Here is a 16910-nt window from a genome sequence, read left to right on the forward strand (position 1 = left end):
ATAGGAAAGCAATTATAATGATTAAAATCTTGGTATTTAATTGTCATAGTAAATCATTTAGAAAGTATTATGTGTATTGACAACAAATTCACAAATTGATTCCAAAGTTGAGGTTCATTCCAAAATGTCTCTTTCCTATACAGAAAAACAGAAAAGGGATCTTTATCTCAAGACTTTTCACTACTTTTAACTATTCCTTTCATACACCTAATTTTTAAGCATTAACATTGCTATTTTTAATTTTAGCATATGCTCTCTAAAGTTATATAGAAATACTTTAGGTGACAAAAAAAACATATTTCCCTTTAGAAAAGAAGTTTTCCCAAACTACTTAAACATAAAATGACCATGATCTTTTGTTCATGGTATTTTGGTACATATAAAGAGGTATAGAGGTACCACTGCCACTTAAGTTTCTCATTTCTTCACTCATTCAATGAGGAATAGGTACTGGACAATGATGACCCACCAGGTACTATGGTAGATGCTAGAGATGCAAAAGAAGTAAGGCAAGGCCTTTGGTCTTGGAGAATCCTCTCTTTATTAATAGAGAGGGGCATAGGAGAGGGACAAGTTAAATGAGAAGACTGAGGAAGGGTGTGCCTATAAAACCAATTATTACAATATAAATACTTGTGGATTTTACTCTTAAAAACATATGTGTAATTGAGATATAACTGACACTGTAAGTTTGAGGTGCCAATCCAACCTGTTGGTTTGATACATTTATACATTGTAATACTATTCCTACAGTAGTTTTAGCTAACATCTCTACCATGTCACATAATTATCATTTCCTTTTTGTGTTAAGAATAGTTAAGATCTAGTCTCAGCAACTTTGAAGTGTTTAGTACAGTAGTGTTGACTATAAGTATAATTACTATGTTGGGTATTAGATATCCAGCACTTATTTATCTACTAGTTGCAAGTTTGTACCCTTTAAAACAACATCTTTTTAATTCCCTACACCTTAGGCCCTAGTAACCATCACTCGACTCAGTTCTTACAAGCTGAGTTTTTTTTTTTTTGGTTCCACACATAAGAAAGATCATACTAGTATTTGTCTTTCTCTGACTTATCTCAGCATAATGCTCTCAAGGTCTATCCATGTTGTCACAGTTGCCAAGATTTCCTTTCTTTTTCATGGCTGAATAATATTCTAGTGCATATGTTTGTCTATATCACACTCTTAAACCCACAAGAAAGCACCATTTACTACCTTTAATTTTATTTTTAAAGATTTTATTATTTATTCGTGAGAGGGGTGCAGACACAGGCAGAGGGAGAAGCAGGCTCCCCTGCAGGGAACCCGATGTGGGACTCGATCCAGGATCATGAACTCAGCCAAAGGCAGATGCTCAACCACAGCCAACCAGGCATCCCTATTTACTACCTTTTAAAATGCAACCCTGGCAAACTGATACCTCTGTGTACCAGAGAGAGAGAAATATGTTATTAATTGTGTGATGTGCTCACTGTTAGAAGATTAAATGTGCTCTCACTGAACCATTAAATAATAGACAAAAATGGCAAAGCTTCAGTTTTATCCCAATTGTCTACTATATTTCTAAGACTAAAATACGAACATTGGTTTTTCATTCAAAAGACAGGCAAAGAAATGATTAGCAAACTACAAAGCAAGTGTGCAAGGAAATGCACAGCCTACGATGACCTACTCCAACCTCAACCGAACGCAGAGCACTAACTTACTTGAATCAAAGGACAGGAACTGGTTAATAAGGATGATCACCTTTTCCAATTTTAGGTTCTTCTTCCCTATTGAATTGTGAGTTAAAAAACAAACACTTCTGAGAACATGAGCCTTTGTAATACAGTGCCTGACCTATAACAAGGGCTCAATCAATGGTAATGTATTATTCAGGAACACATGATCTGAGTTTTCTGTTCTGAAACCACGTCAAGGACATTCCTACTACTTAAAAATGATTATGTACTATATCTAGAAAGATATGAGATCAGAACGCTTACTTAATAACCAGAAAGTAAAGGTTACTTTTCTTTGCACTTCCTCCTACTCCTGGTCATCCAGTTTCATCAGGAAAAGGGAGGAAAGACAGCACATGGAGGTTCTAACAAGTGACTTCTCAATGATTCATCCAGTCAACTTCACATAAGGATACAAACTTCAAAGTATTTTTTCTTTTTTTCACACTTATTTCAAGATTGACACAGCCCTGACTTTATCCCAGTATGATCAATCTAACTGTGCTGTGGGGAGGGTAGAGACATAACTAAAGGAACAACAGAGAAAGATCAAGGGTTCTTTATGTCAGCACGAGATCAAGGATATAATGCCACTGTAGCAAAAAACTACCGGAGACAATATATGCAAATAAGCTTGGCTGTGTTCCAATAAAACTTTATTTATGGACATTGAAATCTGAATTTCATGTAATTTTCATTGTCATGAAATATGCTTTTTATTTATTTATTTTTTAAGATTTTATTTCTTTATTCATGAGAGACAGAGAGAGAGAGAGGCAGAGACACAGGCAGAGGGAGAAGCAGGCTCCATGCAGGGAGCCCGATCCAAGACTCGATCCAGGACTCCAGGATCACGCCCTGGGCGGAAGGCAGGCGCTAAACTGCTAAGCCACCCAGGGATCCCCAAAATATACTTTTTTTAAAGATTTTATTTATTCATGAGAGACATACAGATTGAGAGAGAGAGAGAGAAAGAGAGAGAGAGAGGCAGAGACACAGGCTGAGGGGGAAGCAGGCTCCATGCAGGGAGCCGGACGTGGGACTCAATCCTGGGACTCCAGGATCAGGCCCTGGGCTGAAGGTGGTGCTAAACCACTGAGCCACCTGGGCTGCCCTGAAATATGCTTTTTAAAAATTTTTTCCAACCACCAAAAAATATAAAATCCATCCTAAGCTCATGGGCCATAGAAAAACAGCCAGTGGGCAAGACTTGGCAAATGTTTCTATGTAAACTGTTTCTTTCTTTAAAAAAAAAAAAAAAAAAAGATTTATTTATTTATGATACAGAGAGAGAGAGAGAGAGAGAGAGAGGCAGAGACACAGGAGGAGGAAGAAGCAGGCTCCATGCCGGAAGCCCGACGTGGGACTTGATCCTGGGACTCCAGGATCGCGCCCTGGGCCAAAGGCAGGCGCTAAACCACTGAGCCACCAGGGATCCCCTGTAAACTATGTTTCAAACCTAGCCAGTCAAGAGTTTGAATTTTGACATGTCCCCAATCAAGTATTTACAGATCCCTTTATATCTATCTGAGGCAGAGCAAAAGTAACAGAATTTTAAGGCTGTGTGTGTGCATGCGTGTGTGGATTGTTTAGCTGTGTTTTTCATTCCAGCTTCCTCAAAAAACAAACAGGCTGCAACATAGTCTAAGAGATGGAATAAATAGCTAAGAAGTAGATATATATAAATATCTTACATACAATTTTTGAGCATCAAAAATTCCAAGGAAAAAAGGGTGAATGCTCTGTAGAGGCATAAGGCTCAAAACAAGTTCTCAGCCCACTGACATAAAAGTGTGAGCTACTTTGTGCTAATGAGTCCACTACTTAATTCAAAAGTTAAACTAAACCAGTTCTATCCAGGTCATGAGAGATGGCCCTAAAGACAATCTATACGCCTTTATATAGAGAGAATTCTGGGGTATAAATGAATATCCATGCTCTATCTAAATCCTTAACATTGAGCTTCATGAGGGAAAGTAATTCCCAATTGCTGCTTAGGCATGTTAGAACCTAGCCAAAATTAAGGACATGCTCCAGACCTCAAGACAAAGGCCCATAGTGACAACTACTATTTAAACAGCATAAATGGCCATACTGTAACCCTCAAATGTAGAGAATAATGTTCTATTATACAAAGTATGCAAGTACAGCAGGGTTTGGCTTATATTTAGTACTTCAAAATAAAAATCTGTAAAGAGTCAGTGTTTTTCATGCGGATTTTCACAAGTGTGAAGCCAGGGTAGTTTTCATGTCTTTCACAGTACTCCTTAGACACTTGTGTTGTTTCAGAGCACAGTCTTTTATTTTAACTTACAAGAAAAATGTTTTTTTGGCAATGGGCACAGTTCTTTTATCTTTGATAGTCCTGTCAGGGTCCATAAACATGCCAAAATAGCGAACACAAGAGTGAGAAGGAATGCAAGCAGGAATGGGTCTTGCGCAAAACTGAGCCGGTGTAAGAGATGTTTGATACTACATGCATTCAAAGTCAAACAACTGCTTGCATGAAGAGCACCTGTTGGTCAGTCCATGTGCCAAAACTGTGGTGTGCCTTGAGGGGAAGAACTGTGTCCAATCCATCACCGCTCTTTGTTTAGCACAGGGTAGGCACCCAATAAAAATTAGTTGAATAATGCATGAAAGCCATTAACCCTACAGTACTTCACACAAGATAATAATACCCCTGCCTCAGTAGGTTGGGAGTAAGGATTTTGAGCTAGAAAACGTTGCTGAATAGCGGCAGTTATATTTTTATCCTCATTCTAAAGAACAAACTGAGGTTCAACATTACATAACTTGTCCAAACCAGTGGTGCTGAAATGGGTGTGCCTACCCTCCCTGATTCTTATTAGCTAAGAAACCCGATTTAATACTAAACATAGGCTTCCTGTAAAATTAGAAAAAAAACAAAACAAAACAAAAACGATTCTCCAAATTGATATAAAGTCCACAAAGAGACAATTGCCTGTTTTTCCTAGCTAAGCACTGCACTCCAAATAATGGTCATTCTCTCTGCTTAGAAGCTAGAGGAATGGCAGAAACATAAGTCCAGGGAACTACATCACCAGACTGGGTGAAAAAATATTTCCCCTTAACTCAGTGGAACAAGCAATACTTCTTAAGAATTATTCTTCCTCCTTTGATTCAAAGTCAAGACAGACGAAAAATATCTAGTTGTTTCGAAGGTCATTATAATTATGTGAATAACTACCTCCTTGGGCATATAGGCAATTTTATTCATGGTACTTTTGTTACTGTCTGAAAAGAAGTAAAATATGATTAGTCTCAAATATTGTTTTACATATCTTAATTTTTTTTTAAAGGGAATTCTTTAGGACCCCAAATGTGAAATTAAAACTGTTTCTGGTAACTTTTCACTCTTGGATCAAGAGTAGACTGGAGTCTAAACTAAATGTTGACTTTAGAGGCCACTTCCAACAGCCTATCTGGTTTGCAAAAGAGAGCTCAATATTTTCACTAAACCTCATATAATCTGTAACAATTGAAACTCTGAAGGCTTTAAATTTTGTCTAATCCAATCAATTCAAAGTTAATACATTAAATGTCCCTAAGAGACACCTGATACAGTAAGGAATAAATTCTAATAATGTTAGTACCGATCACAGTCCTTTAATGTTACTATTCTCTTCAAAGAGTAATGACAGAGGGGCGCCTGGGTGGCTCAGGCAGTTCAGCGTCTACATTCAGCTCAGGTCATGATCCTGGGGTCCTGGGATCCAGCCCCAGGTGCACTCCCTGCTCAGCGGGGAGTCTGCTTCTCCCTCTCCCCTTCTGCCTGTGCGCTCTCTCTCTCTCACATAAAAAATAAAACATTGGGCAGCCCGGGTGGCTCAGTGGTTTAGCACCGCCTTCAGCCCAGGGCCTGATCCTGGGGACCCCGGATCAAGTCCCACGTCCCGCTCCCTGCATGGAGCCTGCTTCTCCCTCTGTCTGTGTCTCTGCCTCTCTCTTTCTGTGTCTCTCATGAATAAATAAATAAAAATCTTAAAAAATAAATAAAAAAATATTTTAAAAACCCAACAAAAGGTAATTAAAGAGTTGATAATTTTCAAGTAAATGTTTCACTCCCAAACTACAGCTCTTGTAGTATATATAGCTTGCTGCAAGGCAAATAAATACAAGGTAACAGAAGTTTAAAAAGGCTTCCTTGACAATTTTTCCCTATCAAATTTCAATACTGAATTTAAAGCAAATTCTAAAAATGAAGTTATAGAAACAAAAAAGAAATAGTACACAGCATGTAAGTATTTCTCCCACCGTCTAATTGAAATATTCAAATACTTAAACCACGAGTCCATAAACAAATTTAAGTACTATACAGTAAATGTAATAAAAAGAAAAGGAAGTCTCTCTTTACTGCAGCCTCCTGTCAGCAGTAAAACAGGAACACTTCATCTCAGAAACAGAAAATCTAAACCCTTCACAGTTAACATAGTATTTTAACATATAGGTTAATGTTGCAGGGACATTTTAGAACCTAAAAATCCAAAACCAATTCTCAGTAGCTGTAACAAAACTAAAACTGTGTTGTTGGAGGCAAATTAACTTTGAAAACAAACAAAAAAATCCCCCCTAACCTTTTAGTTAAAATGCTCTCCAGATTTTTGATGTCCTTCCTTCCTAGGTTACATTCACTGGTTTCTGCATTCCTTTGCTGAATCTATTTCAATAACAAAGAATCCTCTTTGAACATCCCCAACCCCCACCCAAAATTCAAAGAAAAATTCCACACAGAAACTATGTTCTAATAAAACAAAGTAATCTATCTTTAAACTAAGGGGAGGGGGAATTAATTGTTTCCAATTTTAAATATTACTTTGATGATTGTATAATTTTTAAAGACATAACAGCACTGCAGGTTTGGAGAATAGCTAAAACAACTCACAGGATTTGTAAAGAAATGGAAAATGAGTTCTAGTTTTGCACAGTTCCAATCCAGCACAATCTTGGGATTGTGTTCAGTCTTTAATTACAGACTGAGAGGTTCCAATGGAACCTCTCTTCAATGTGTATTCCCTACTGCTGCATCCATTTAGGCACGGATCTCACCGCTATCACTAGGTGCCTTGACCTCCAGCCAACCATGACTTTGCACTCACCTTAGCTCTTCCTCCGGTAACCCATTTAGTCTCACACTATCGGGGCGATCTCGTCTTCTCCGGTAGAGACCTGAGTGTGACAGCTCTTTAAGCTGTAATGCAGTCATACTTCTCCCTACACATCAGTTAACTGACAATTGGATGCATTTATGCTGAGCAGAGTGGCTGCCAGAGCTCAGAAAGAGCGTGACTCTTGCCGGGACCTCAGCACACCTGACCAGAGTTGGAAACCTCCAGGCAAGCCTGGCTAAGCACAGCTTCCTGTTTCTCTGTTGGTACACACCCTCCTCAGCGAGGCCTGGCCCGCCTTATCTCAGGGCCTTGCACCTTGGAGGGGGTGGGGGAGTCAGTGACCTGAGTTGCTCACATGTTTACTAATAAGCAAAGTTTAATTGTTATGAACAATCCAATCACACCAATTCCCTTATAAATTTTTCCAGCATCGCTCTGAATTAAAATTGGGCTAAAAAGCTCCAGTAAGGTAATGACTAAAGAAGGGTCCTGCCCTATTTTATTTGCCAGGAAATCCAATAACACTCCACAAGCAGCTGTCAGTTTAAAGAAGTGCCTGGTCATCATGAGCTCTTCGGGATATTTTCCTTCAAAAAAAAAAAAAAATTGTACTGAGGGACTGAGGGAAGCAGTGCAATTCCTCTCTCTCCCCTCTCTACTTAAAATCCTCTTTAGAAAGGAAGGAAATGTCTTTTCTTTTCCCCTAAATATTATTCAAAAATTCATAACTGAAAGGAACTGAAAGTGGTTTCTTCCTTCAATTTCCATTCAATGATTTTCTAAATGTAACTACCTACTCTAAAAATTCCCTCTCATCAAATGTGCACTTCAGAAGCCACACTGTCTGCCTAAAGGTGTTCTGGGTGCCTGTGCAGCCCTTGTAGTTAGTGGCATATCTGATCCTAGATGGTGATGAAGTTACAAAGGAGATTTGTTTTGGTGTGTATGGAGTGTGAGTGCTTTTGCAAGAGGGGTCTGCAGATAATGGAGGACAGATAACATGGAGCAAGTCCTTTATCGTTAAAGGCTTCAAATGACAACATCAGTGCAACAGCATGCAGGATTCTAGCCTCCGTTTCTGATTCTCAATACAAATCACCATCTCACAGACACAGGCTAGATTCTTGGCAAGTTCTTAGCTAATCATCTGACTTCATGGTTCCAATAATTTCTCTTTGAGTAATCTGTATCAGTTTCTTTCCCTTCTAGAATGCCCTCAATAAGAGCACAGGAAGATGTCTCTGAAACTTCCTTTTGCACCATGGGTTAAAGCGTTAACATATTCCCCCAACAGTATCTCTACAAAGATTAAGGTACCCACAAGGAAAGGGGGGAGGGGTCTATACCTTACTTCTTCTACTCAGGACATGCTAGCACCCCTCAGGGCTACTATTCATCACCCCAGTTCCACCACCTCAATGAAAGAACAGATAGATTCTTACAGCTGCCATCAAAATGTAACATATGTTTTTAAAGATGCAAGGAAAAAATTACTAATTATAATACTAGATTTAAATAGTCATGAAACACATAAAAAAATCAAGTGACAAATTTACCTCTTTGTCTTTCTGGAAGGACACACACACATAAAAAGGGTAATACTGGAGGCTTCTGGGGAGCTTGGGGACAAGAGCAGAAGAAAGCCTTTCTGTTTATAAAGTTCTGCTCTGAACTTTGAATATAGAAGATCTGCATATGCCTTTTGTATGAAACTCTAGGATCCCACTGAGACCTAAAGTACAGAAAAACTTAAAGTTTACAGTAACAGAAACATAGAAAATTAGGATTCCTAAAGTGTCTAATTCTCACATTCTTGTCAAGATACGTGTGAATGACAAATAAAGAGCAACAACCACCAATCTTCAGTTTCTTTTTCACTCAAGGCATCAGGACAGAATAGATGCCCAATGAATAAAACACAAATTAATTTTGTATTTACTACAAACACAGAGACCTCAACAGTATTTTTTTCCCTTTTCAGGCTTTTATTTAAATTCTACTTAGAATACAGTGTAATATTAGTTTCAAGAAACCCCAACATTACACAGTATTCAGTTCTATAAAAGATAAAAATAAGAGATGCTGATTTTTAATAGAGCTTTAAAAGAAGTAATGCAGCATGCTGACAAGGAAAACATGCTTGGCAACTACTAAAGGTTAACAAGACAGGAAACACCTCGCTGTGTAGGATGAATCCTGTATTTGATGAGTCTAAGGTTAAAAGGATGTGACCAGAAAAAAAAAAAAAAGTTCCCGAGCTATATAACAAACACACTGAAACAATTCTTACCCTCTGACTTTTTTTTTTAAAAGATTTTATTTATTTATTCATGAGAGACACATGCAGAGAGAGAGGCAGAGACACAGGCAGAGGGAGAAGCAGGCTCCAACGCAGGGAGCCCGAAGTGGGACTCAATCCCAGGGCTCCAGGATCACGCCCTGGGCTGATGACGGTGCTACACCACTGGGCCACCTGGGCTGCCCACCCTCTGATTTTTAAAATGGCTGTAATGACAAATGGGAACCTGAGCAAATCAATGCTTATGGGGGTCTAACAAAATTGCCACAATGAGTAAAACTAAATTCTGGGCCAGGGCAAAGCTTTTCTTACTTTGTCTTTCCACTGAGGAGGCTTCCTCTTTGTCCCCAGCACTCCTTCAGATGTGCTGGGATTTTACTGAGCTGTAAGTAGAATGAGGGGAAGGATACACAGCCACACAGCTGGGTACCTGCACAATTTCTAAAGGGAAATTCACAAATGCCACAAAACACACCACTGACTGACCAGCCAGATTACCAACTCCTCTCCTCACAGCAGTGTTCCTGAACTTCAGCACCAAGGGAGGGAGAGCACACCCTTGGAACAACAGGGTGGTGACCGGCAAAGGCAATCTCTTGTCATTTTTTTTTTTTTTTTTTTTTACTTTCATACTTTTCCATAGAAACAGAGCTATCAATTATGCCTTCTGTTTACAGTACAGAGGGAAGCCTATGCAAGTGCCTCTTCCGTGGGCCCCTATACAGGGAAACGTTTCAGGTTCGCACTCCAAGCATGTCTGAAGGCAGAAGGCCAAGCTAGCCTCCCATTCAATGTGGAATTCCCTACTATTTTTCTCCACAGAGGCTCACTCCTATATAGTATCATTTGCCTGGGATTCTCTGAACCTAATTACAACTTTTTATTCACTTCTATCCAAACTGTTGGGTTCTCTTTGAACCTGTACTTTGACATAATTAGATACCTGTTCCAGCTTAACATCATCAGAATAGCTGATAATTTCTTCTACAGGTTTAAGCTCTTGATTGAGATGACTCAATACAAGTTCTTCGGAGCATCACACAAGTCCTGTTCTGCCAGGCTAATCTAACCCAGTGGGTTTTCACCTTTCAGAGGGTCAGAGACCTTTTATAGATCTGATGAAAGTAAATGACTCTCAGAAAATGCATGTGAGCACATTTTTATCATCATTTCAGGGAACTGATAGTTTCTTCAGAAGCCAACAGATGGACTTTACCTTGGGTCTTTTTTTTTTAAGATTTTATTTATTTATTCATGAGATACACACACACACACACACAGAGAGACAGAGAGAGAGAGAGAGAGAGGCAGAGACACAGGCAGAGGGAGAAACAGGCTCCATGCAGGAAGCCTGATGTGGGACTCAATCCCGGGTCTCCAGGATCACACCCTGGGCCAAAGGCAGGCGCTAAACCGCTGAGCCACCTGGGCTGCCCTACCTTGGATCTTCTGATTTGCACTGATCTTCCCCCTTCTCTGAAAACCTGTAGCATCACAGAAAATAGGACTGTGGATCTAATTTGTTCCTTTAATATATATTTATTCAGTGTTCTGTAATGGGCTAGACACTGTCTCTTCTACATTTCTTCTAACTAATCATTCTGCCACTGATCTTACCCTCTTCTAATCTATCCTCCAAATTTCAAAGTGCTCTTTTAAAATATAAACTGATCAGGGGATCCCTGGGTGGCTCAGCGGTTTCGCGCCTGCCTTTGGCCCAGGGCGCGATCCTGGAGTCCCGGGATCGAGTCCCGCATCGGGCTCCCGGCATGGAGCCTGCTTCTCCCTCTCCTCTGCCTGTGTCTCTGCCTCTGTCTCTATCATAAATAAATAAAAATAATTTAAAAAAATTGATCATGTACTGATCCTGCTGAAAAACTTTTGAATGGCTCATTGCCATGGGGTGCAAACTGAGCCCAGCTGAGCCTGCACCATCTCCACATCTGCACTGAACTCCAGGTGCTTCCCAGGACAGGCTTCACTTCCTCTCACCTTCTGGCCTTTCCACACATAGTTTCCTAAGACTAGAAGATGGACCAACTCCTAATCATCCCACCAGGACTCAGTGTAAGGATGATCTCTTACAAGAAACATTTCTAGACTCTAAGTACTCACAGTTCCCTTTCTGTTGCTCCCAGAGTGCCTTCCCCTAGCAACTGTGCTTGCTTCCTTCTGTCATACTCACACAGCTCCATGATAGATTGTTTCTCCATCCACCTCTCCCCTTAGGATAATACGTCTGTGACGGTAGCAATACATCTAATTGATAACTGTGTCCAGAAGGCCAGATACATGGTAGGTATTTGTTAAATAAGTTCTTTGGTTTAGTGGTTCAACCAATTGATTTTGAGATCCTAATCACTTAGCATTACCTGTGAGATTAAAGCTCCAGATTTTATTTTTTTTGCATTTAACACTCAATATTACCTAAATGAGATTTTTTAAGATTTTATTTATTTGAGAGAGAGAGAGAGAGAGAGAGAGAGAGAGACTGAGCGAATAAGGAGGAGGGAGGGGCAGAGGGAAACAGAGGAGCAGACTCCCACAGAGCAGGGAGCCCAACAGAGGGCTCAATCCCAGGACCCTGAAATCATGACCTGAGCCCAAGGCAGAGGCTTAATCGACTGAGCCACCCAGGAGCCCCTAAATGAGGTTTTTAGAAGGCACATCTACTCCATAGTTTTACAAAATTTACATTCTTGGTGAGACTGTAAAACTCAGAAGCTTTTCATATTTGTAGAGTTGAACAGTACCTCCCAAATATAAACACTTTCCATTTGGGATAAGAAAAAAAATAAACCTAGATTTCTGAGTATATCTGTTTTTTTAGGTTGAAGTATAATTAACATACAATTATATTATTTTTGGGCATACACGATAATGACTCAACAATACTGTATATGACTCCATATTCATCATAAAAAGTGTACTGTTATGACATTATGACAGTTTTTCATGTACTTGATCCAAGTACTCCTTCAGGCATGAGAAGGTAAAGAAATCTAGTTAAACATCAAACCTCTAAAACTGATCATTAGTATTACTAAACTGTCAAGCCAGTGGCAAACTGGCTTTTCTGTTAGAGTTAACTGGGCCTCATTAGCAGTACCTTTTGTACTAGCTACCAAGAGCCTGTAAAGTGGTCAAACAGTTGTACATTTCCAGGCCATTCATTTCCTTGTGTGACATATAGTAGAGAAGAATTTTATGTCTTGCAATTAACTTTGAACTTAATGAATCCTTTTTTAGTTTAAATTTTATCTCATGAATAATCATTTACAGGGGAAAGCAAACACTCTCTAGTAAAGCAAGAATATCATCCTTTCTCACTATGTCTAACATATTCATCTCCTAAACATTTGTTTATCGGCCATGCTATCTCCCTAAAAGAGACCTCTCAAGAGTGTTCTGGGCCATGAATAGGAAGGAAGGACCCGTGCTGACAAAAGACCTGCCACAGAAGAGTTCAAATTCCAATATGCCATCGTAAGCAGGTTCAAGTTCAAATTAACCAGAGCAAAAAAATATAAGACAGAATAAACTAAAAAAAAAAAAAAAAAAAAAAAAGAAGCCCACAGTCAGAAAAAAAATCACCAAAAAATACAGTCCCATTCATAAATAGATGACACTGCCAACTGTCTACAAGTCCCTCTGAACTTTTTCTTTAATTAGCTTTTCTGTAACTCACTCAAGATGGACACACCTGAGTGGACAGGCTGACCTGTCATCAGAAGCTTATGAGAAGCTCACTGTATCATTCTGAGTCAGAGACAGACTGAAGTTTCTCTCACAACCAGCAGTCTGAGGTCATCTATAGTATTTTGCTAGACAATTAATGCTCTCAGAAGATGCTGTCAAGATATGGCAAGTTTTCCTAGCATATTTCAAAGGAATTTGAAATAAAATTTCAAGTAACCTATCCCATCCACATTTTTAGAAGGCTGAGCACAAGGGAAGTTGGTATAAGGATACAAGGAAACCAGAAGACATTCCATGTTTGGCAGCTTACTTTCTGTGTTTGGCATATAAGCACACAGGAAGTCATTTCACTATCAAAGTCCTCAATTCTTCCATTTAGAGACAGAAGCAACTGAACCAGATGATACCAGTGGTCTTTTCCCTAGATTAAAATGACTTGACTTTGGGGCACCTGGGTGGCTCAGTGGTTGAGCATGACCTCATAGCTCAGGTCATGATCCTGGGGTCCTGGGATCAAGTTCCCGCATCGGGCTCCCCACAGGAAGTCTGCTTCTCCTCCCTCTGCTTGTGTCTCTGCCTCTTTCTGTGTCTCTCATGAATAAATAAAATCTTTAAAAAAAACCAACTTGATTTTAAGAAAGGACCTGTGTAACATGATGTGCCAATGTTGATGAAGTTCTAACAGTACCCTTTACCCCAATCACTGTGTTAGTGAGAAATCCCATTCCTGAGTAAATTAGGAACACAAGGTTAGGATTTATACATCAGCTCTTCAACAAACATTGTTTGGAGCCTAACATATGCCAGGTCTTCACAGAGTGTAGAGGCAGGAACAGAGGAGAAAGACACTGAGCATCTTTGAATTTTTCTTGATTGTTGCTGTCCTGTTCACTTTCTGTTTCGGTCAAAAGAGCTGCTCCAAAGACAAGATCTAATGAGGATATTAAATACCATGAGAAGGCATCCTGATCATCCCAGCCTCAACACTTGCAGCAAAAACAGAGAATCTTCCTCAACAGAGCCCTGAAATCATAGGGAAGGAATAGGAAGTAGATGTTTGAGGAGGGTTGCACTTTTCTTCCACAAAGTAAACTGTAACATACCTCATTTGATGCCCTAAACGTGTTTTTGGAAAACGGAATACAAGATTAAACTTTTGTAAACAGAATAATTTTTAATTCTCCAATGAAACTTGTTTTTAAAAAAAAATTCTACTGGTAATATTTCAACGAAAGAGAGCTTTTCTGATTATCCAGATTTTCACATAATTCAACTTATATATGTTTTGATACAATTTTTTTAACATTGCTATATCATTTCTACTCTCTCTACCCGTGTACTTCATAGCGCGTTGATATCTGCTGAGCATATTTCTAAACTAAACTCTCATTTGAAAAAATCTAATAGGTGAAGTAATTATGTATGGGAGGACCAAAGAAACAGTTATTTCCATATTCTAAGGCAGGCAAAGTCACAAGCCAGCACTGTGGTCTTCTGAAGCCCCGGAAGAACAAACACGGTTGTGCTCCCTGCCCTGGGATTTCAGGTGTGTTTTAAAGACTAAACCACAATACCTGCCTTACCCCAATATAGGACTCATTACTACAGGCAGCAATGTCAATACATCAACTTTCACAGCAAAACTATTTTCACAAAGTTCTCAAAATATTTCTAGGTTCTGTATGTCTCATCTTAAAGGCAACAACATAAAGAAAATGTTTGTGTCGCCTCATTTCTAATGTCAGCATCATCTTTTCACTGTTATTTTTTTACCTCAGATAAAAGTTCAATTCCATGATAAAAATAGGATTTTTAAGAATGCTCTAAAGACATAATTATTTCAATAAGGGCAATATTTCCTGTACGGTTTTACTGTTCTAGAATGATCAATGGTAATTATTATTCATGATATAGTGCTGTGTGGAAAAAGGCTACAAGGTACTGCATACTCTTTCCATTTTGTACAAAAAGACCACATATGTGTACACCACATATGTGTGCACATCTACACATACACACACCACAGAGTCTGGAAAAGTATATACCAAAATATCTCTGGTTGGTAGGATCTGAAAAGATTAGAAATTATTCTTTTATGGATTATCTATGTTTTCTAAGTCTTCTACAATGTACAAATATAGTTCTATAATAAGGAACCAAAATTTAAAATGCTTAAAATAATGAAGAGAACAAAAATTAAATGAAGATACACTATTCAATCTTCCAAGGGGTTCGTAATCAAATCAGGGAGAAAGAACACCTCATAAATCTCAGTATATATAACCAAATACTAATGCGTCCCCCGGAGTCGGTTGGATTTGAGCGAGAGCTGCAGTACAGGAAAGGGTTTGGGGGAGAGGGAAGTAGAGGGCACTCCAGGTGGAGGAGACATCCTCCCATATGACTAAGAGAGATCTGTCAAAGGGATAATAGGAGCAGCAGACCTTCTAAGGCAGGATCACAGTTTTCAAGGTGGCCTGAAAAAAAATGGAAAGTCATGTGCAGAGGGTTTTTTAGCCCAAGTGTAAGATAAGGGTCCACCTGAGGATCTCATGAGAAAGAGAAGGGGGACAGATACAGACATTACAACAGGCCTGATGGGCAGGGATCGGTAAAAGCGTATAGAAGATTATGCTGTGACCGCCCCATGCCCATCATTGTACTCATACATGTTTAGTGCACACTTAACATGTGGCAAGTTCTGCTCTAAGTTCTTGCGGGGCCTGCAGGCTTCTGGTGGTACTAGTGCTAACCATATAATCACAAACATATATTTAAAAACACATCAAATGACAGAATAGGCTGCCATGAGAATGCTTACAATAAGGAGCAGGGGGGGATGGCAGAGAAATGTTTCCTGAAATGGAAACATTAGCTCTGATACTGCAAAACCTAAAAGATGAAAAGTCACTAAAGGCTAAAGAGCCTAAGGGGTGGTGAGCATTTGTGGAAACAGGACCATTTGGTACAACGACCTAGGGGCAGGAGGATATGAAATCTGATTGTGTGGTGAAGGGGAAGCGCTGGCAGGTGAGATGAGACAGGCAGTGGCATGTTTCAAGGGGCCTTGTAATTTTTAACTGAAGAGCAATGGGAAGCCATTGTACTGTTAAACAAGGGACCAATACCACAAATTTGTCCACAAAGATTTCTCTCATGGTGGCATGTGGGGAGGGTGGATTTTAAAGGGCAGGTGGGGTTGGGCATGGAGGCAGTTTCCAGGGAAGAGATAACACCCTGAGCTACAGAGGTATGAGAGGAATGTTGGAGGTAACAGAGAAGCCAGGATCATAGACCGACAAAGGGGCAGGAGAGGCAGTAAGCACGGACACTGGTAACACTTCCCACGTTGTTAGTGACATAGCAACACTAACCTGGTAAAATACAGCATGAGCTGTGCTTTATGTTCCTTTAATCTTGTCCACAGAGAGGCAGGCAGTTTAAACCTACTTTGAATCTAATAAAATAATTTTTAAAGAGTGTTTACAAAACAAAAAGCTGGGACACAAAATGTTCGCCTGTCGTTAGTACAAAGTTCAGAGTCTCCTGACTCTCTAATATGGTTGGTCATTACTAACAACAGCAGGGTGCCTACCAAGCACACTATGCATACCATCTAATTTAATTTTCATCCCGGTCATATGAGGTGTGTATCATTATTCTTCCCATATTGCGCATAAGGTAACTAGGTGCTAAAAGTTAAATGTCTTCACCAAACAACCTAGCCAATAAGGGAGACTGTGGATCTGTGGATCCCAAGTCAGGTCTACCTGACTCAAATGTTCCTGTTTTAGCCATTAACTACACTGTCTCTAGGACCCCAAACACTCTCCTCACACATCATCAATAGGTCCACTCTGACCTGGAACTCCCTCTCAACACTGAAAACTTAACCCAGAAAGCTTCTGGAACTTGACAGGCACAGGAGCCCTGAGGACAAGTCCCAGGCTGTAAACACAGACTAGAGACTGCCAAGCTCACCACAGCCAGCCCACATTTTCCGACCCTGAAAATGAAGAGTAGTCTAGTTATGCTCTAGACTAATATTGTGAATG

At 39.6% G+C, this 16910-nt stretch overlaps 1 protein-coding gene across 7 annotated transcripts in view; it reads right to left on the reverse strand.

Moving 5' to 3' along the window:
* The window catches only part of LIMS1 (LIM zinc finger domain containing 1), a 146701-nt gene that overhangs the window by 55961 nt on the left and 73830 nt on the right, over positions 1 to 16910 (reverse strand). For 2 of the 7 annotated variants that reach the window (XM_025462698.3, XM_049115375.1), the window contains exon 1: positions 6846 to 10339. The exons of the other annotated variants lie outside the window; for them this stretch is intronic. In XM_025462698.3, the coding sequence (XP_025318483.1) occupies positions 6846 to 6952 (107 nt within the window). In that variant the 5' untranslated portion in view covers positions 6953 to 10339. Of the gene's footprint in view, positions 1 to 6845; positions 10340 to 16910 lie in introns of those variants that run through there. 7 annotated transcript variants of the gene reach the window in all.

This window comes from Canis lupus, chromosome 10 (assembly GCF_003254725.2).
Source record: "Canis lupus dingo isolate Sandy chromosome 10, ASM325472v2, whole genome shotgun sequence".
Lineage (NCBI taxonomy): Eukaryota > Metazoa > Chordata > Mammalia > Carnivora > Canidae > Canis > Canis lupus.